Source organism: Passer montanus, unplaced genomic scaffold (genome assembly GCF_014805655.1).
Source record: "Passer montanus isolate IOZ18808 unplaced genomic scaffold, ASM1480565v1 scaffold1, whole genome shotgun sequence".
NCBI classification, from domain to species: Eukaryota; Metazoa; Chordata; class Aves; order Passeriformes; family Passeridae; genus Passer; species Passer montanus.
In genome coordinates, this window is record NW_024356504.1 from 22,175,735 (window position 1) to 22,195,911 (window position 20,177).

Below are 20,177 nucleotides of genomic sequence, written 5' to 3' on the forward strand. Positions count from 1 at the left end.
AGACAGGAATTTTGTAGGAACTAGTTGTACATTCCAAATATTTCCTTCCTCCCTGTCCACATCCTCCTCCAAGTAGGCTGTTCTGTGATTTGCTTGCATTGAAAAAGGAATCTTTGCTTCTAACATTTTTTTCTCTCTTTTTCACTTTATTAAGCATAAATGTATCCAGACTGAGATTAGATATTTGAACTGTGGTATGAAATAGATACGCAGTGATGGGGCGGTGAGGCAATGGCATAGGTATTAGAGGGAGGTGGAGCAGTCAGCATCCCGGGAGGTGTTCAAGGGGTCACACCCGGGCACGGGGCGATGGGGTTCACTGGTTTAGCGGGGCTTCAGCGGCGGCGCTGGGCTGGCGGGAGGACTGGCTGCCCTCACAGGCTCCCTCAGGGCTCGCTCCCCTCACGGCGCGCCCCCCGCGGCCGCCATGGCCGCTCCCAGCCCCTGCGAGCCACGTGACCCCGCCCGGCGCGCGGCCGCCCCGCCGCGAGACTCTATGGCGGAGGGCGCGCGCGGGCCCGGGAGCTCTCGCGAGAGCCGCGATGGAGGCGGCGGGAGGAGGCGCCGGAGGAGGAGGAGGTGTCATGGCGGCGGCGGGCGCGGGCTCCGCGGGGTCCGCAGCGCGGGGCGGCGGCGGCGGCTCCTCGGCCGCGTCGCGCTGGTTCTTCAGCCGCGAGCAGCTGGAGAACACGCCCTCGCGGCGCTGCGGCGTGGAGGCCGACAAGGAGCTCTCGTACCGGCAGCAGGCGGCCAACCTCATCCAAGACATGGGCCAGCGCCTCAACGTGTATCCGAGCGGGGACGGGCGCGAGGGCGGCGGGGCCGCGCGGGGAGGGGCGGCGGGCGATCCTTTTCCTCGTGTGGGAGCCCTGCCCGGGAGCCGCTGGCGGCCCCGCCGGCGTGCCGCGGGCCGGAGCCGCGGCCTGAGGCACAGAATGGGAGGAGGAGCCTGGCGGAGCCCCCGCTCTTTGTCGGCGCCGGGGGACGCGGCTGCCCGCCCGGCCGGGCTGGCGCTGCGGCTCTTCCAAAGTGAACCCCAGCCGCTGTTCTACCCCAAACAGCTCCTCCTCAGCCCTTCTTTAATGTGATTTTTTTAAAGGGGAAAAAAAAAAAATCGGTCAGGGCAAGGCCAAACCCTCAAATCGCTTACTGGGATAGTTGAACAAAACAAAAGCACTTGAGAGTGTTTCTGTGGATGTCGCCCATTGAGGAGTTTCCAGTCCGTGGGTGACCGTGGGGAGCCGGGCGTAGGAATCTCCACATGGTCTGCGAAACAGATGGGGACGATACGTGTTCATTTCAGTTAAGGATGTGTTAATATCAGTTAAGTTCCGAAGTGTCGCGTCCCTAATCCATTTTCGGCTGAAGACAATATGTTGAGAGCGGTGATTGATGTGGAAAGCGCATCGCTTTCAGTTCTTGTAGACAATTTTCTTAATATGTAGTGTTTCCTTCATTTAATCTTCCAGATCTCAGCTTACCATAAATACTGCAATTGTTTACATGCACAGGTTTTATATGCATCATTCCTTCACAAAATTTAATCGAAATGTAAGTATGATTTTGTGTTTGGTAATAGCATGCCCATAATTTTAGCAGTTCTGACTGAGAAGTGTTACACGCAGGAGTGTGAAGTGTGATTTGTTTTTAGGAATTCCAGCTTCTTATCAATGGTTTAGAAGCAGTAATGATACTTGTTTTCAACTTTGGATTACTTTAACTAGTAGCAGTTAGATTTTATCTTCTGCCATCGAAATAAAAAAAAATAAATAGGCACCATCAGCAAGCACATTTCAGATGTGTGAAGAATACATTTAGATGTTTCAAATGTGGCTGGTGTTTATGTGCTGAAGCTTGAAAGGCTCATGTGTAGGAACACACATTTTTCTTGGTGAAGCCAGTGGAAGTTCTGGCATGGTGTGTCTGACAGTGATAATGTGGTTATGTGTGTATCCATATGGATATGTAGCTGTTCCTGAAGCAGTGTAAATTATGGTAGTTAGTCTAATCTTAAGTGGTGTGATAAGTCATATTAGATAAGAAAATTTTTTACATTTGTTGAGGTAAATCTTGTTTTGCCTAATAACCTGGACATGTTGACTCTGAACACAGAACGTGTTGTTAGGAACAGAATTTTTCAGTAAAAATGCTAGCTGTTATTGAGGAACAGTGTAACAGGTATGGAACTGGAGATACAGCTTGGGAATGTGAGGCTTTTTTTTGGGGTTTTTTTTTCAATGTCCAATGCTGGATGCAATAGATGGAAAAATAATAATAATAATGTAAGTTCTTGGGTTTGTTTGTTTTAAGGAAGAAGAGTTAATAGTGATGGTGGTTTGTCATTAAATGTTAAGCATGAGTTTTCTTAGATCTTTTTAAGATCTGAGAAGGATTGAGACTGACAGGTGTTAGGTCTGGGTCAGAGCAGACCTTTACCTGCCAAGGGGCAGGGTCCTGCACACCTTGCAGTGTCTGCAGCTGGGGCAGGTGCACTGTGGGGCACAAGGAGAGCCAGCTCTTCTTCCTGTCATGAATTTATTATTGCTGGCTGAGCTAGTGGGCATCTTGGTTGGTGCCTCTTTGGCTGGAAGTACATATTTGTTTGTAGGTACATTTCAGAAGTGTATATAATTATTTTTCATGCAAAATCTCAGCTAAACTCAGATTTCCAGCAGCTTGTTACCAGCACTGCAGTATTCATCCATACAGGTTCCTCTCTCTCCACTCATGCTGCTCCTCTGCCCACATAGCAGCATCCTGGAGCTGAGGGAAGAGGAGCTGGTGAGGCATCCAAAGTTTTCTGGGACTGTGAATGGCTCATGGGCTTGATAAACTGGAGCTGCTTGGAGTGGAGAGGTGCTCAGTGTAGAGCTGCTGTGTTTATATCTAGACCCACACACCTGTTCCATCACCTGCTGGAGTGCTGCTTGTACTGTCAGCTGGTAGTCTGGGCTAGATTCAGGCAGCAGGAAGCTTTGTTTGGGTTTGCACTGGGTGCTGGTAATGACAGTCCCTTGGAACTGGCAGTGCAGTGGTGTTTGAGTGTGTAGTGCTCTTTGGATGAAAACTATGGCTTAAGTTAAATTATGAATCTTAAAAATCACAAGTCAGCTATGTAAGGGCAGAATGCCATGGAAACTGCAGCTATTACAGGGGAGGGAAGTGTACTGTTTAATTAATTCTCAGGTAATAATGTTCAAAGTTAAAGGCAAGTGAGCTGCAGGTTGTACCTCAGCAGTACTGATTCTTGCTGAACTCTTCTTTGTAATTCTTAATGAGCATAAGGCCAGAGAGTGGCTTTGTCTGTGTGCTGATGGGCAAGAGCAGTTTCCTTTTACAATTCTGTAGGGCACAGAGGGGCTCAGTGAATGGAGTCACTTTTAAAATACCCCCAAACCATCCATTAGGTCCTCTGTAGAGACAGCAAAAGCCAAGAACTCTAATAAATATTTAATATCAAACCCCCAGAGTACTTGGCAAGCTAAAAAATGTAGCAGTCTTCATCTCTGCAAGAAGGAAGTAATCCTTGGAAAGGAACAGTGAGGTACTGGCAGTCTCAAAGGTAGGACCTATGCAGTGTATCTCTAATATTTCTTTGTTGTGTGCACGTGGTGCTGTTTATCCATGGCAGGAAGGAATCTGAATGCTGGGGCTAGAAAATTAGATGGCCATTAGGCAGAATGCCTTATGATCTCCAGCTGAAAAAATGTGGGCCTGTGTTGACTTCTTTTATTGGTAGATGAATGTTTTTGGTCTGGTAATAAGCACTTGCACATTTATCATCATGTATAACTGCCGGGTTATACAAACACACATGTGTGTCATGTATGTGACATGCACTTAGTTGTTAACAAACAGGACTTCTAATGGAAGCTCAGTTGCTGAATAGTTGTTGTCTTAATTTATGGGGTTTTTTTTCTTTCTATAAGTTAGTGCTCAACAGTTTTACAGGCTTCCAGGAGTTTGAGTCATCTATGAACAGGGAACAGAATTCCCAACAGTATCTTCAGTGTGTAGAGCCACAGGGGTGGCATGTACCAGTTAATGTAGTCTTGGTTCATTGGGAATGTATTACATGTACTGTTTATTGGCCAAATATCCCTTTTTTGTGAAGTTACTGTGAGCTAGCAGGTCACTTATGGGTTGCTCTGGATTGCCTGCTGAGTATGTGCACTTTGGTGCAAAGAGGAAAGTATTGAGGTCTGGATGTTGCAGTCAAGGCAGGCAAAGTCTTTGCAAGGTTACTGTGCCCCAGTGAGGATGGAAATTTGCTTTACCAATTCTGGGAAGCAGAATTGGATGCCCTGACTACTAATTTCCCTGGCTGTGCAAATGACAGGAGCTACTGTGGATCTCCTCAGCACAAATTATTCTTTCTACATTCCTGACCAGGACATAGGAACTTTGGGTTGCTGAGTATAAAGTTAGTCTGTGCTAATATTGGGAAAGGGAGGGAGCTTGCTGGCTTTTTATAGGCAGTACTAGCCTCACTATTATACTTTAAAATATCTTAGAAATTATTCTGCAAATGCTGTTTCTATAGTACTTGGTGTGTTACATTGTTATATAGCAAATAGTTCTTTTAGATGCTTATTCTTCAGTACATCTGTGATTTGAAGAACAGAAGGGGGGGAAATGTTTCATATGCTGGCAATGAGAGGTAAGGCATCCAAATGGGAGCTGTAGTTTTTAAATATAATCCTTAAAGTCCTTATAACTCCACGTACAGTGGAGCTTAGTGAAGAGCCTAAAGAAGGCTGCATGAAGAATTGTTTTCCTTCAAGTGCAAGGTAGGTGAGTTGTGTGGAGGGTGTTTTGTTTCCAGTCCTTCTGCATTCCCTTCCTTGTGCCTTGTCCAAATCACAGTATTAGACAGTTGACTTTGCAGTTTTGCAAAGTTCTTGAAACTTTCATAATACGCTTCAAGCTCTAGTGAGGCTGTTTTGGGTACTTCAGTTCTGGTTTTAATAGTGCAGTTTAACATATTTGCTGCTTTTATGCAATGTGTGCTCCTGGTTACAATAAAAAAAATTCCTCACAGCTCTTTGTGTTCAAACTTGAAAACCCTCTCATAGACTGGAAGCACTTAATGTCTTAGGCTAAACTGTATCAGTCTAAAAGCATGCTAATGTTGGCATTGGAAGGGAGGGGGAGATCTCAGAAAACTACAGGCATGCTGCTGATGTGTTCTGAGATTCTTCTGAGTGCCTTGGTCATTACTCTCTTACTTTTCAAGTGAAAAAGGACTTGTACCACAGTTCCCAATGAAACTTGCTGTATAATGCTTTTGGGTGGTGTAAACAAGACTCTTATGTTTTGGGGATTTTTCCTGTTTCTGTGGGACTTGGCTAGTAATAAAGTGGGATTTAATGTCATATGTCACATGTGTTCTGAAGATTTCTCAAAGACTATTTGGGGTGCATGGTATATAATGACTCAATTATTTTGATTGATATTAAACTAAGATATTTATATATAGGAAATACACTATTGCTTTGTCAAGTTTCTTTAATTTTGCTTTTTTTTTCTACTTTGCTTGGGTTTTTTGCCATTTTTGGTAATTGGAAATGAATGAAAGCATTTGAGTAACTTTGCCAGTTAAACACTTAGCAGGGTGTGTTCACTGAAGACTGCATTTGTGCCAAGTCTGGAATTTTACTAGGATGTCTATTTTTCTGAATCAATACCAAGGAAGCTAAAAATAATGGCCTACTCTAAATTGGAAGTGGGAACCCTTGTCCTAGATAGGATAAAGAGCTGAAATTCTCTGGCCAGAAGCCAACACTTCTTTCTGAAGGAAATAGTTAATTGGGCTGTACATAGATTTCTGATGAACCAGAGTTATATGATAGTTATAATCAGCTTGACTTAATCAGCCTCCAGAGCTGTGTTTGGGTAAGTTCTTGGAGATCAGCAATTGTGTGGAGACTTCTTGGCCAGATCTGATCTGCTTCAGTAAATCAGAAGAGATCCTGAAGTCAGCCTGATGGTGCTTTTTTGGAAAGAAGTAGAACTTTGCAGTCAGACACAGAGTAACAGTGAGTGAGAATTTGCTGATGATTTAATTGGGTGGTCATTGGTGACTTGGTTCAAATAATGCCTCTGTGAGATGGAAATGTTTTCAGCCATGGCCCTTGTTGAAAATTGAGTTCTGTAAAATACCTTTATGTGATATGGGTGTGTTGGGTTATGCGTGAGTGTGCTGCCTGACATCTTCTGCATTTTCTGCCTCTTCAGAGCTGTTGATATCTCTCTCTCTGAACTCCAGAAAGTGTTTCCATCATATTTACTGTTGAAAAGTTTTGTCTCCCAGTGTGAGACACATTTCAAGTAGTATGTCCTTGGCAAAGGAAATCCCTTCCAGAATTTCAAATCATTACTTCAAGCAGTGGGGATAGGAGCTTCTACAGAATCATCAGGAGTATTGAGTGACAGTGCTAATATGGCCTTGTTCAGCAACACTTCACCTTGGGTTTTTATTTCATTTGCTCATCAGGCTTAGGTTACAAGATTCTTAAAAAGAAAATAGGGGTTCTTGTCTCTCTTGTAAAAGAATTTGCTCCCTGTGACTTGTTTTGGGTGGTTGGTTTTTATAGACTGAGATTTTTGTTAGATTTCTCATGCACACTTCTTCTCATCAAAGGGTATTTCCTTACCAGGGTGTCAATTTTCAAGTCTGCCAACTTTAAAGATTTACTTAAGATCCAAGCACACATTTCAAAGTGATTTAAGCATGGAAAAAGTACTCTTAGTACATTTGAAAGCTTATAAATTTAATTCCTTAAATGTTTAATCAGTTTGTTGCAGTTTTGCATATATTGTAAATTTTTATACCAAGTGTTTCATTTTGGCATAAAAGAGGGTTGCTTTTTGGTAAAAAAGCAAGTCTGATTTTAGGAGGGCTATGTCTCCTATTTAGCCTAGTTCTATTTGGGCATTGAATGAGAAATCCAATACTTGCACTACTTGCACCATGCATTAATTAAATACTCAGCAAGGAGCTATTTCAGTCTCTGAATAAATGCTTTAGACTGGCTTAATTTTAACCATTTATATTAGCTTATGTCTAGATAATTTCTAGTACCATTTTAATTCCTGCTTAACATGGGCATCTTTTGCATGCAAAGAGAACCTAATTCATCAGTGGTTTGTGGTTTGCTGTGTTCTGTCTGCACACATCAGTCACTCTGGCTGACAACAGGCACCAAAATTCTACTTCACAGCTAACTCTTAGGTGATACTGAACTGCCACCCTATGGCACCAGGAGTTTTATATCAATTTTCATTTTTAAATGTGATGTGTAGTCTTTACTAACATTTGATAGAACTGGTGTTTTACAAATCCTTATGCTTTGTTCCCCAGGTACTGCTGGGCATATAGTAAAGTTTCTAAGAATATATGTGTGTATATAAAGTTACTTTTACTTGTAGAGCCTGTATTTCTATAACAAGCTGTTTTTATTAAAGTTCTCTGCAAAGTTTCTCACTCTTTGGGAGAATTAAATGCTACCAGAACTTGTGATCAGCTGTTTCACTGAAAAGATGGTGTAGTGACTCGTTCAGTGCAAGAAATTGGATGAACTTTCTCATGAGGTATATTTAACTTGAAACAGCCTGTTCTACTGTGACTAAGTCTTCTGGGCCAAAATATTTTATGTTGAACTAGAATTAGTTTGACCTCAGACATCTTACTCACAAATGTAATTTAACATTATGCTACTCCTTCCCTGTGCTGCTGAGAGAATTGCATCAGTTACAAAATAAAACACGACTAGTTATATTTTTGTTGCCTTGCATGACTTCAAAACTGAAAAAAAGCCACAAATCCAACTTCTTAAACCTTTTCTGTGTTAGTTTAGACTCCATAAAAATTCAAGTTATGCTTGTAAAAAGCTAAAAAATACACATGTTTTTCTTCTTCAGATAATGTCTCCCACGGCATTGTTTTTGGCTGCAAAAGTGGAAGAACAGCCACGGAAACTTGAACATGTTATTAAAGTAGCAAATGCCTGTCTTCATCCTCAAGAGCCACAGCTGGATACAAAGAGTGATGTAGGTGGAAGTTATGGTTTCAAAGATACACAGTTTGAAAGATGACATTTCATCTAATGATTTGTTACATTGTCTTACTGGAATATTGCTCTCTGCAGCCTAGGAAGAAAAGCCTTTGTTTTTATACCATTTAAGTCTTTCTATTACTTAATGCAGTTTCTTAAAGACTCACTTATTTGTTATGAAACTTGAAGAGATTGCTCCGTCTTGAAATTCTTACAGCACCCACCTGACCTCCCAAAAATGCTTTGCTGGGATAGATTGTCTGGGATCCAGACTAAATTAATCTTGTGAAAGGCAGGCAGGGGGAACTGAATTTGTAGCAGTGTGTGTACTGGTGGGAGAAAGTAACCCCAGTGGAAGTGTTGTGACTTGTCAGTGCTCACTGGGTACCAGTGCTGCACCAGAGAGGTGTGTGAGTGAATTCTGGGGCAATGGATTGCTGTGTCTTCACCTGTCTGCTTGTTTGTTTCAGGCATACCTTCAGCAAGCCCAAGAGCTGGTTATACTTGAAACAATAATGCTTCAAACTTTAGGTATGTCTTTCTAAATGCCTCCTGTGCAGCCTGCTTGCCATGAAGAGCTAGTGGGACCCAAATAACTGGATTTTTGATGTGCTATTGGTACATTCACATTTAACTGTTTCCCTGTATAACTTCTGAATTTAGTTGTCTGTTAGCAGTTCTGCTGTGTTCACTGTGGAGAAGGGTGTGTCTGTACTTGTGAAAGAGATGTTTCTGACAGTTTGTAGAAATGTGTAGGCTTCCAAACAGATTTGTGTGAACACAGTTCTGCTGTGTTCACTGTGGAGAAGAAAGGTGTGTCTGTACTTGTGAAAGAGATGTTTCTGACAGTTTGTAGAAATGTGTAGGCTTCCAAACAGATTTTCCTCCAAGTAGTAATTCCAATGACATTTTTTCCCATAAGGCAGCATGGTGTAGTAGCTGGCTGTGCATGTCCTGGAGCAGTTGGAAAGAGCTTTGTACCCAGTGCTCTTCCCCACTCTGCCTTTCCATAGAAGAACATTATGTAATTGAGCAGGTGCTGACTCTGAAGAAAACAAGTTGTAGTGTAACCATTTATGGATTCAGATGATTCCAAAATTTGAAGTGGAATGTTCTGTCAAGACACTCTTCTGACTAAAATACCACAGAGACAATTACAGCCAGAGGCCAGAGAACACTGACTTGCTCAGATATTCTTAAATACCACTTGGGGTATTGTTAAGAAAAATAGCTCACAGTAGTGACCTAGTTCTTAAAACAGTGTCATAAACCTTAAAGGGTTTATTAAGTCTCTGATCTACAAATTGCCTTAATTTCTAATTTCATACATGTAACATTTTTAAGTGCTAGAAATCAATTAATAAAAGTATACATGCACACACATTTCATTGTGTTTGCAGTACAGTTTTTACTGACTTATTAACTTGCTAGAAATTGTTCAGATATATTCAGCTTTAAAAAGATAGTAATTTCCCAGGTTATATGTGTACAGGATTTGAGATTACTGGAGGAATAGTTTATTAATGAATTACAAAGTGGCTTTACCATCTGCCATTCAAAAATACGAAAAGGTAAAGAATAAAAGGCACTTAAATTGTGTTACTTATTCTACAGTGCAAAGGTTTAGCAAGTATTTTAGATCTGTGGGGAAACACAAGGGGTTTGCTTTTTATTTTACAGATGCAATGTATAATTCTGAAATGTATTTGTAACCCCTCAGGTTTTGAGATTACCATTGAACATCCACACACAGATGTTGTGAAATGTACACAGTTAGTGAGAGGTCAGTGACTTTTAACCACTTCCGTAAGTCCTTTTTTACCTTTCTATAAAATTTGAAAGTAATGTTATTTGTCTAATATGATTTTCACCAACTATGTTATCCAAAGAGTATGTTTTAAATTAATTATGAAAAGTTTCATATTTACCTTTAGAGACTCATAAAGAGCCTAGTCCTCTGTTCTTCATAATTTTTTTTTGTTTGCTTATTAGCTTTGATTTTAACAGTACCTGTTCCATGTGTTCTGGAATGACAGAAGCAGTCAGCAGTTGCAAACTGATTGGCCACATCCATAGTATTGCTCTGAGCTGATGATTTTCACTCTGAAGTAGTTTTGCCCATTGATGGCTAATGCCAGCTTTTTGTCTTAACAAATCTTTTCAGGTGATAAAGAGAGTGCACAGCAAGTCTGCTGTCACATACAAATAGGTGTGACTAATTGTTTTTCTGTAGCAGTGTGTCCTTACTTGTTTTGGATGGTAGCACAAAACCCCAGACCTTTAGTTAAACATATCCTGTAACTTGTCTGCAGCTCATTTATGTGACGGGCTAGAAACCTGGTTTGTTCTCTATTTTTTTTGTGGCATTTTGGCACATCTTCTTTAATTCTTGAATTTATTTGTTGTGGAGCTTTAAAAAAATATTAAAACACCTTCTTAGAAGATGTAGGATGAAAAAAAAATAGGGACCAGTTGTAAAAGCATTTAAAATAAGCTTTTCATTTTAATTATGTTTCTTAAGTAAAAAGTGTTTTGAAATTATTAGACCATGGTTGTTAGTCTCCAGTCATTAGCTGGTTTTGCAGTGAAAAATGCATAAGTGCTTCTAAGTTTTTGGTGTTTTTTCTTCTCCTTCTATAAAATATATAAAAGTTAGATACAGCCTAACCCGTTCAACTAGATTTGTAGTAACTCTGGAATTAATGGTGTTCTTTAAGGAAGAGTGTCTCTTATTTGCTGTAGCTTCCTGGTGAGTGTCCTTGCACACTGAGTAGGGTGGTGCTATAACTTACTTGCATGTAAAGTAGTTCTGTTGCTCTCCTTGCTGTAGGATAATGATTCTCTGCTTTCTGCCCAGATTTGGTTGTGACTTGGTGCATGACTCCAGTTGCACCTGAAGTCCCAGTAGTCTGCACCAGCTGCTCTGTAGGGTTTTGCTTTGGCTTTTCTTAGCTGTTGGTCACTGTAAATGTGAGCACGTTTTGCTCTCTTGGGGAGCTCCTGTGCTTCTGTTTGGTGTCTGGGGCTGTGGGGAGGGGTGGGGGAATGTTGTATTGCCTCAGGATTTCCACATCAGTGTGTGTCACTCAAGCCCACAGGGACACTGCTACACAAACTGGATTTCCTTCATCAAGGGCAGATACCACTCTAAGGCAGTTCAGCTTTTCCCTCTGTGTTTTGTAAGCTAATTTTTTGTATTGACAAAATTCATACTTTGAAGAAACTGTGAATTTTTTAATTTGACATCTTTAAACTACTATTTAATGTCAGAAGACTTGTAAAAATACTTAGAAGTCTAAAGTGATATCAAGTCTTGAAATCTGAAGACTTCAGTGAGGGCTGAAAATCCATGTAGCTCAAGGACTGGTGCACAGTGAGTGTAATGTCTGATGTTCTAAACCCTGCTCACTGCAGGAGGTGTGCTCCTTAGTGTGTGTGTGTGCCTGGAATCCTTGGGAGCATGTCCCTAGGAATGGTGTAGACTGTGAACACAAGATTTGAGTGCCTCATATTAAAATAAGAAAAAGGAAACTAATTAATTCATTTAAAACTTCAGGCATGAGATGTGAAGTCATGCAAGGACAGAATAACTGCCATGGAACATTGGTTTTATGTGTTGAGGGGACAGGGAGATGGGCCCATGGGCACTGTGATTATCTTCAGAGACACAGTGGTAGGAGTTGAGTTTTCTGTCCTTGAACATTTATTTATTGGACAGTGTGGGTTTTCAGTGTCCGTAGATGCAACACTCAGATATCTGAGTCCTGAAGCTTTTAAAATATGCCTAGGATTTGTCAGTGTTACACCTTTAGTGCTAAAAGGATTGAGAAGTTAAAGAAATCTAAGGTTACTTCATCCAGTTCTGCTAACGTCATCTTGGACAAAAAACAACATTTCAGAAGGCAGAGAAACCTTTTTTGAATAAAGATGATTAACTTACCCAAGCCTGTTATGATTAAAACTTCCAACTGCATGTTTGGAGAGAGGAGGAAGGGAGGAATGTAGTGTCTGAGTACCAAAAAAGAAGCAGCAAGGTTAGCTGAGGTCTGCAAGTGTGCTTTGGGGTTTGTGCCCTGCATTGTCAGGTGGTGGCAAAGGGCCCTTTGGCTGACTAAACTGCAGTGCCTCAGAGGATGGCCGATTCTCTCCATCACTTTTTGCTGTCTTGCATCCAGGGTAATGTGTTTTATGCAGCCACTGTTACCTGTTATTAAGCTGTAAGCTATTCCCTTTTAAAAACAAAATGAAAAATGAAATCCCAGGTTGTGTTGATGATGCTCAAAAAACTCAACCAAGTCCTTTGTCAGAAGACTGTCTAGTCTGGCAGTGGCACGACAGAATCAATTGCTGGAAGCTGAAGATGAACTAGTAAGTGGGAGTTGGTGCAAATAAATATAATTGCTTCAACATACAACTAAAGAAAAAATGAATTCTTCTCTAAAATTGAAAGCCTTTTGGAAGGTATTATTTGACAACACAGATCATTGCAGAGAAGGGGTGACTGGATGCATAATGATTCGTGATGTTCAGTCATACAATACCTAGTTACTCCTTCTAGTGTTCAGAGACTCATGGGTTAATGAAATTGTTCCATCTTTGCAGTTTGGTCAGTATAGCAGACAAGGAAAATGGTGTGGGCTTAGTATTTTTTCTGCACCATTCTTCCTCAGTGTCAAGAGACTGAGAAGAGGAGACAGGACCATCATTCCTTAGGATCCCACAGGTCCAAGGAATCTGAAGGCAGTGGATATGTGAGGGCCTGTCAGCAAGCATCAGTGTCCATTCCAAGAATGCTCCAGTAGTGAAGAGAAGAAAGGAAGAAAGAAAATGGAAAAACAACCCCACCAAAACACCAAAAACTGTTCTGGTTTTGGCCCTTGCTGCCTTCAACACTAGCTGAATGATCAGCAGTGAAACTGCCCTGGTGCCAAGATTGTGGCATGGTCCTCTTACACTGGTGCAAAATCAGTCTGTTCTCAGCCTGCTTCTGGTGAAACTTGGAATCTGTATCCTCATCTCCATCTTGGGAAGTCTTCGGTCACTCTCTGTGTTGGAACACAACCGTGTGGAACTGAAGATGAGAGCTCAAGGATTTCTAGGATTGTTTTCGCTACTCTGCAGGTTATCAGGTATCTTGAACACCCATGATCCTTACTAATATTTTGTGAAAATTGCACTGTCAAATCCTTCAAATATCCCATAATATCTGTGTGCAGATGCCATTGCTTAAATCAGGCTGAGAAAGACAAAGTCAGCAGAAGAGGAGGTGAAAATGCATCAGCTTTTTCAGAGGGTATTTGCATGAGGAAAATTTGAATCTTAGTGGCGTGGAAAGATGTGAAACACCAGCTGCTCTCCAGCACTTGCTACAGGTGGCCTTCCCATTCTGAACTTTGACCTCAGGTTTTTGTGGGCCTGTTCCCAAGTTTTAAATACTTTCAAGAAATAAAGCCACCAGGACTGCTCAGACCTGAATGCCTACACCATGGCCTCCTCCAGCCCTTTCCAGATACAACAGGCACCCTCCAGCATCCCTCTGTTCAGAGCCTGGGGCTTTTTGCTTTTGCCAGAAGGACTTCAGCAAGCTTCTCTCTTCTGATGCTGACTGGCTTAGCTGCAATCTCCTCTTTCCAGGGAATGCTCACACGTGGTTTGGGTCCAGGCACAGCCAGTTACCAGCTCCTAATGGGGAATTGGGAGTCACAATTTCCTGAGCATCCCAAGGTCCAAGATAAGCTGTGCTGAAGAAAAGACTCAATGGTATCTTGGAGCTGCAAGCAGTGAATTGAGTGGCTATGGCCAGTACAAAGCATTTTGGTTCCCAGTTGGCAGTTCCTTGGAGACAGCCTCTCAGAAGGTGTGTCAGACAGAAGTCCTGTTTCAAAATACTGATGACTATTTCACTAATCCCTGTATAATGGCTGCTGCTGCAGCAGTGAGACAGGATGGATGTTTTAAATCACTCCTGAATGCTAAAACCTAACACTGGTCATTCATGGCTGGTGTCATAGCCATCGGTCCTGTGGCTTGTGAGTTATAAGAGCAGCTCTGCTGGCTTGTTTTAGCCCCTGCTTCAAGAGGATTTAACTTTTGGAGATGCACTTTCCACTACTATAATGGAATAAACCACCAAAATATAGGAACAAAAATTCATTAGATTTAATTTCATTGATGGATTCTGAACCAAAGCTGCCCTACATAGAAGATTTTGGGACAGATATTTTCAGTTGTGCTTTGTGTTATCAAAGGCTTTAGTAAGTTTCTTGCTGGTTTTGGCAATGATTATTATTTAGCTGTAAATAAATTGAAACAGAATCATACCTTTTAGTATAGGTATTTAGCACAGTAATTTTTGATTGAGGCTAAAGTGTGTGTTTCAAGATGTGATTCTTTTCTTCCAGGTATGTGTTTTGATTTACTCATCTTTCAAGCTGATGTTAAATATAAGTTTTCTGGCATCTGCTTTTCTTCCTTGTTCAGAAGGGACATTTCAGTGAGAGTAGAGATGCTTCTTGGTCTTGCTCCCTTAATTCAAACATGTAACTTTACAGAGTATATAAATCATTGAAGATCCTTTAGGCATTGCTTTGATGAAAAATGAAGAGCAAGACATCAATTTCAGTCTTACTCAACCATTGTGTATTTTTATTTGTTAAGACAATCTCATTTCACTTTTTCTTTTTTCTTTTTTTTTCCTTTTTTTTGGTGATTCCACCTTACTTTTTTTTAGATGAGAGGAAGAGGTCGAACTCCTTGGTTTTTTGGCGTGCAATTACCATTACAGGGGCAAACAAAATATTATAGCATAACACATTGTCAGTTTACCTTCTGATTATTATGGATTAGTAGAATTTGTGTGTAGGAACAGATCCTATTACCTTGCAACTTCCACATTCTTCTTAGATTATGGCACTTCCTGGCTGTGTAGCATAAAGACAAATCTGAATTTTATTCCTTGGCAATTATTAGAAGTTGAGTTATATCACATTTTAATATGCTTTTTAAAACTAAATTTAAAAGCCACTGTAGTATTTCTCAACCTTTCTAGAAATATTATTAAAATAAAAGTTTAACAGTGTTCCCTTTGACATAAAATTCAACACTACGCTCTCTGCAGGTAGCACTGATTTCAAGTGATAGTGTCAAAGTAAGAATTGAATGAAGGCTGCATTCAGTCTGCGGTTAAACCCCTTGTGCCCAGCTATTCCATTAAATGCATGTTACAGTAAGTTCTCTTACCTGAGTGAGGAGCATTGGGGTGTCACTCTAGGGGTCAGCACTCTGGGGCTGTAACAGCCCAAGTCAGTTTTTCATTTCTGGCATGTTGCAGTCCTGTGGTTTGTTTCAGTATTTTTTTTCTGACTAACTCAGATGAATTTGTCTGTTTCCTATCAAAGCCTTGCCATAGATTTAACAAATATGGAGCAAAATGTTATGACTACAGTGCTCTTAATTAGAATGAGCAGAAAACTGAATTTTTTTTTCCCACATAGCTTGGGGGCTGGCTGTGTTACAGGGCTTTGGGAGAGAGACGTGGCTGTTTCTGGGGAGGTGGGAGGGTGTCCTGCCCCATTCCAAGAGCAGATGGAGCACTGTGCTGTGAATTGGCCAGGACTGACTGCCTGCTGCTGTCCAGCTCAAAGCAGGGATCCCCTGCAGGTGAGGGTGGGGAAGCAGTGCTTCCCAGAGGAGAGTGCTCACCCGCCAGCTGTTGGAGGGGAGCTGTCCTGTGGGCTGTGCAGGGGGAGGGAGGGGCAGGTCCAACTCCAGTACTGAGTGTGCCTCAGTCTTCTGTGTCTCAGAAAAAAGTATTTTAAAGGCTGGTTAGCTAAAGCCAGATCAGTATTTTAGAAATACCAGCAGTGATTTTTGGAAGGTAAAACTGCTTGAATTTTGGAATGAACTTGACAAATTAGTGCAGACCTTTAATCTCTCTTGTTTTTCTTTTCTTACAGCAAGCAAGGATTTGGCACAGACATCCTATTTCATGGCTACCAACAGGTTGTTATCCTGAACCTCTTTGTTGCACTGTTGTAGCACACTATAGCTTCCTTTACTGCAGGGCCCCCTGATGTGTCTTACCCTTGTTGCAGTGGGGGACTGGGCCACCTCCAGTGGTGGTACCTCCCCGCCTGCAGTGCGGTGTATTGGACAAGGGCCTGACGGCACAAAGGGCTTAAATGCACAATGAGAAGTGTAGTGCTGCTTTCTGATGACTTTTTCTCGATTGTGAGTGCATAAGTCTAAAATTGGTAGCCTGAATAGCAGCTAAAGATTACAAAGAGATAAACTTAACCTAGAAATCCGAGCATCTTGGTAAGTACAAAATTATTTTTAGTTTACACTTGTAGTTAATGGCAGTTTTCTCTTAACTTTAAGTATTGATTCAGTCTTAACTTATAAAATTCTAGTGGGCCTAAGATATTTTCAACTAGCTGATTTTTCTTTTTGGATAGACTAGTACTAGCCCAATGTTATTTCTTTTAGAAATAGCTCTTTAATCTTAATATATAGTTTTAAAACTTAAGTACTTAGATAAATTGATAGTTCTAGGATTCCAAGTGGGTGTTTTGTAGACATAGCCTGTCATAAAAAGAATTAGAGAGCAGACTTTAGTCTTAATTACTTCAATTTGCCTCTTGCAAAACTACTTTAACCTTTATTTAAGAGAATTACATTATGTGTAGATACACTTTTTAAACATTATCTGCTAGTTATTGGAACTGTTCTAAATAAATAAATAAATCCTAGTGGTTCCTTGATGGGCAAGATTCTGTACTTAAGCAATTGTTAAGAGAAGTTATGCTAAAACAGTGAAAGTGAACCAATGTGTTTGTGGTGCTGGAAGCTGAAAACAACATCACAAATGTCACAAATCCAGTCCTGGTGAAAGCAAAGCCCACACATAACTCACCTGGCTGCTGTGGAACTGGTGGGAACCTTCTGACTGTCTCATTCAGAGACTGCACAATTAGCTCTAGTCATTATACTACAGAATTTTCATTCACCATATTATACTGCCCTTTATAGTACTTAAGTACAGTAGAATAATTGGTAAATTTATTTACTGTTCATCAGGGTTTTAATAGCAAAATCAAAGTAAACTTTTCTACTAGATAAATGCCCTGCCCTTTGTTTTCTTAGGGCAGTAGAGTATCTTATGAACTTACTCAACAAAATGTTTAACTGCTGTTGATTGACAAGCTATCTCATTCTGTATGTTAATGGTTGATTTGTTTGGGTTTTCTGTTTTCCATGTTTGATTTCCTTTGGTTCCTCATTACGAAATGTGTGCAACAGCCTTCACCTTACCACATTCTGTCTTCAGTACAAGCCCACAGTGATAGCATGTGTGTGCATTCACTTGGCCTGCAAGTGGTCCAACTGGGAGATTCCAGTATCGACTGATGGAAAACACTGGTGGGAATATGTAGATCCCTCAGTTACTCTAGAACTACTAGATGGTAAGACATGCTCCTTTCTCATTTTGAAGTTCAAGGGTTTATTCATGTAAGGATGGAGCATACTATGTAGTGAGAACATTCAGCTGAAATTGAGTCTCACTGACTTCATGTGCTGTGTCTTCATGAAAGGAAGGGATAGGAGTGGGGAGAACTTCAGAAGACAAACGTGGTTTGGCTACTGGCTGGGGTGTCCACATACCTTTTGCAGGTGGAGGGTAGAATCCTGCTTTTAAATGCTTTTCAGAACCCAGACAGAGATGGAAATCTGTCAGTGCAAATTCATGCAAATCCTGATTGTTTCAGGTACCTGAGTGTTTCAGTTCATCAGGCTGTACATAAAATTGCCATGTTTATGAAGGCAGTTCCATGTTAACAGTTTGGTGTAGCTTGTGGGATCTCAGACTCTGATAAGAAGAAAGAATATGCCTAGAACACCCTACACCTAGAAATTTGCTGTCTTTTAAGATAGTATTTACTGCAGTGGAGTAAATTGAGGGCCAGATGTGCTGCTATGGAGGAGGTGGGAGCTCCTGGGGCTTTCAGATCGGTGTGCTGGACTTTGCTGGTCCTGGAGTGAAACATTTGTTTCACAGTAGTGGTGGTGGTGATCTCCAGGCTTCAGATGGCCCAGCACTGACTCTCTGTGCCTGCTGCTTTCCTCTGGTGAGCTGTTCTTTCTTAATGGCACTTTGGGGAGGGAGGGTTTGAAAGTGAGAAATTGAGACTGAATTTGGGGGCCAGATGTGCTGCTGTGGAGGAGGTGGGAGTTCCTGGGGCTTTCAGATTGGTGTGCTGGACTTTGCTGGTCCTGGAGTGAAACGTTTGTTTCACAGTAGTGGTGGAGATCTCCAGGCTTCAGCACTGACTCTCTGTGCCTGCTGCTTTCCTCTGGTGAGCTGTTCTTTCTTATTTGTTTCACAGTAGTGGTGGTGGTGATCTCCAGGCTTCAGATGGCCCAGCACTGACTCTCTGTGCCTGCTGCTTTCCTCTGGTGAGCTGTTCTTTCTTAATGGCACTTTGGGGAGGGAGGGTTTGAAAGTGAGAAATTGAGAAGATGTCATATGAAGCACAGAACCAGAGTGAGCTTCAAAGTGCAGGTTCAAACATTCTGTCTTACTGGGCACCTCTAAGCTGTAGCTGCAGTTCCAAACACCACCCTGCTGCCTTCCCACCTGTTTGTGGATTTGTGACTTTAATAAACATGCATTGTTTGGATTTGTAAAATCCCCCAGGGGAATGCTGTGAGCTCCTTGTGAACATCACTTAATCCTTCAAGCATTTATGGAGCTGGGGTGTTTAACAGACCAAAGAGCTGAGGTAGTTTTGCACTTGGGAGCAGCTTAGGTTGTAACTTGTGGAATTCTGGAGAAGCCAGTTCTTCCTGTAAAAGATGTACTTCTGCATTCAAATTCTGACTGTACCCAGTTATTTTTAGCTTATGACTAGAATTAAGTCTCAATGAAAAGTATTTTTATTTGCAGCTGATCAGCATGGAGATGTGTGTTTTCCTGTGGGCATACTAATTGTAAGGATCTTCATTTTGTTAACACAGCCAGCTACTCCACCTTGAACACAAATTATTTCAAAGTGTTAATAACAGACTCCTTCCAAAGGTCTGATGGCTGTGGTTTGTACAGAGCTGATACTGGTTGTTCCTGAAGTTTGATGGAATGACTGAAACAGAGACTTAAAAATTTATACTTTCAAGGAAACTCCATACAGAATATGTACAGGCTGAATGGCAAGTATGTTATTTTAGAAATTGTTGTTTCTATAGTTTTTGGTCTAACAAGTCCAGGTTGTGCAAGAGTAAAAACAAAATATTATAGTTAAACCTGCTTTTCAGAATGTGTGTAGTTGTCAGAAGTCTGTCCCAGTGGAATACTGTAAACTTTTCTTTTCCACACTTGCCTAACAATTTATTAAAATTTGAATTCACCTCATGCACAGACTGCATCTACTGCAAAAACTGTAGAACCTTAGACTAAATTTTACCTGTTTATAACAGAATCAGATGTAAAAATGGCTTTTCTTTTTCTTATTCAGAGCTAACTCATGAGTTTCTGCAAATACTGGAGAAAACACCTAGCAGGCTCAAGAGAATTAGAAATTGGCGGGTAAGAAACTTTCCTGTAGTGTCCAGCAGGCAGAGATAAACTAGGAGAATTGTGATACAGGGGAAAAGTTTAGTTACGCTGTCCTTGCTCTTTCTCCCTGTGTCTGGGTTAGGAGGTGGTGAAACCTTGCACCAGCTTTTATTCCCATCTCTGGGCTAAATTCAGATGGCCTGTACAAGTATTCTAAGCTGTGTTTTCTCACTTCTTTCTTTTGTGCTTAGGCTAATCAGGCAGCTAAGAAACCTAAAGGTGATGGACAGGTGTCTGAGAACTCGCTTCTTGGTTCATCTTTGGTCCAGAACTCCATTTTGGTGGATACAGTTACTGGTGTAGCTGCAAACACAAGTTTCCAAAAACCATCAACATCATTTCCTGCACCAGTACCTCTGACCTCAGGAAGTATTTCTGTTCCAGACAGTCACGCACCTGAAAATTTGGCAATATTAGCTACAGGAATGCCAGGTACCTCATACAGTTTGGCATCACACCAGGAATGGCCTCAGCACCAAGAACAAACAAGGACAGAGCAAATATACTCT

General features: G+C 41.3%; 1 protein-coding gene across 13 annotated transcripts in view; it reads left to right on the forward strand.

Moving 5' to 3' along the window:
• The first annotated feature begins 263 nt into the window (after nt 1-263).
• CCNT2 (cyclin T2) overlaps nt 264-20,177 on the forward strand; it is a 26,623-nt gene continuing 6,709 nt past the window's right edge. For 2 of the 13 annotated variants that reach the window (XR_005627325.1, XM_039707782.1), the window contains exons 1-9: nt 454-787; nt 1,470-1,551; nt 7,924-8,052; nt 8,528-8,588; nt 9,778-9,840; nt 16,013-16,058; nt 17,358-17,521; nt 19,568-19,638; nt 19,860-20,177. The exon at nt 19,860-20,177 is cut by the window's right edge and continues 826 nt beyond it. Coding sequence is in view for 11 of the 13 variants with exons in the window: in XM_039707782.1 (XP_039563716.1) it covers nt 543-787; nt 1,470-1,551; nt 7,924-8,052; nt 8,528-8,588; nt 9,778-9,840; nt 16,013-16,058; nt 17,358-17,521; nt 19,568-19,638; nt 19,860-20,177 (1,179 nt within the window). In the remaining 2 variants the exon portion in view is untranslated. The other 11 variants (XM_039708086.1, XR_005627408.1, XM_039707617.1 and 8 more) reach the window with 11 other exon arrangements.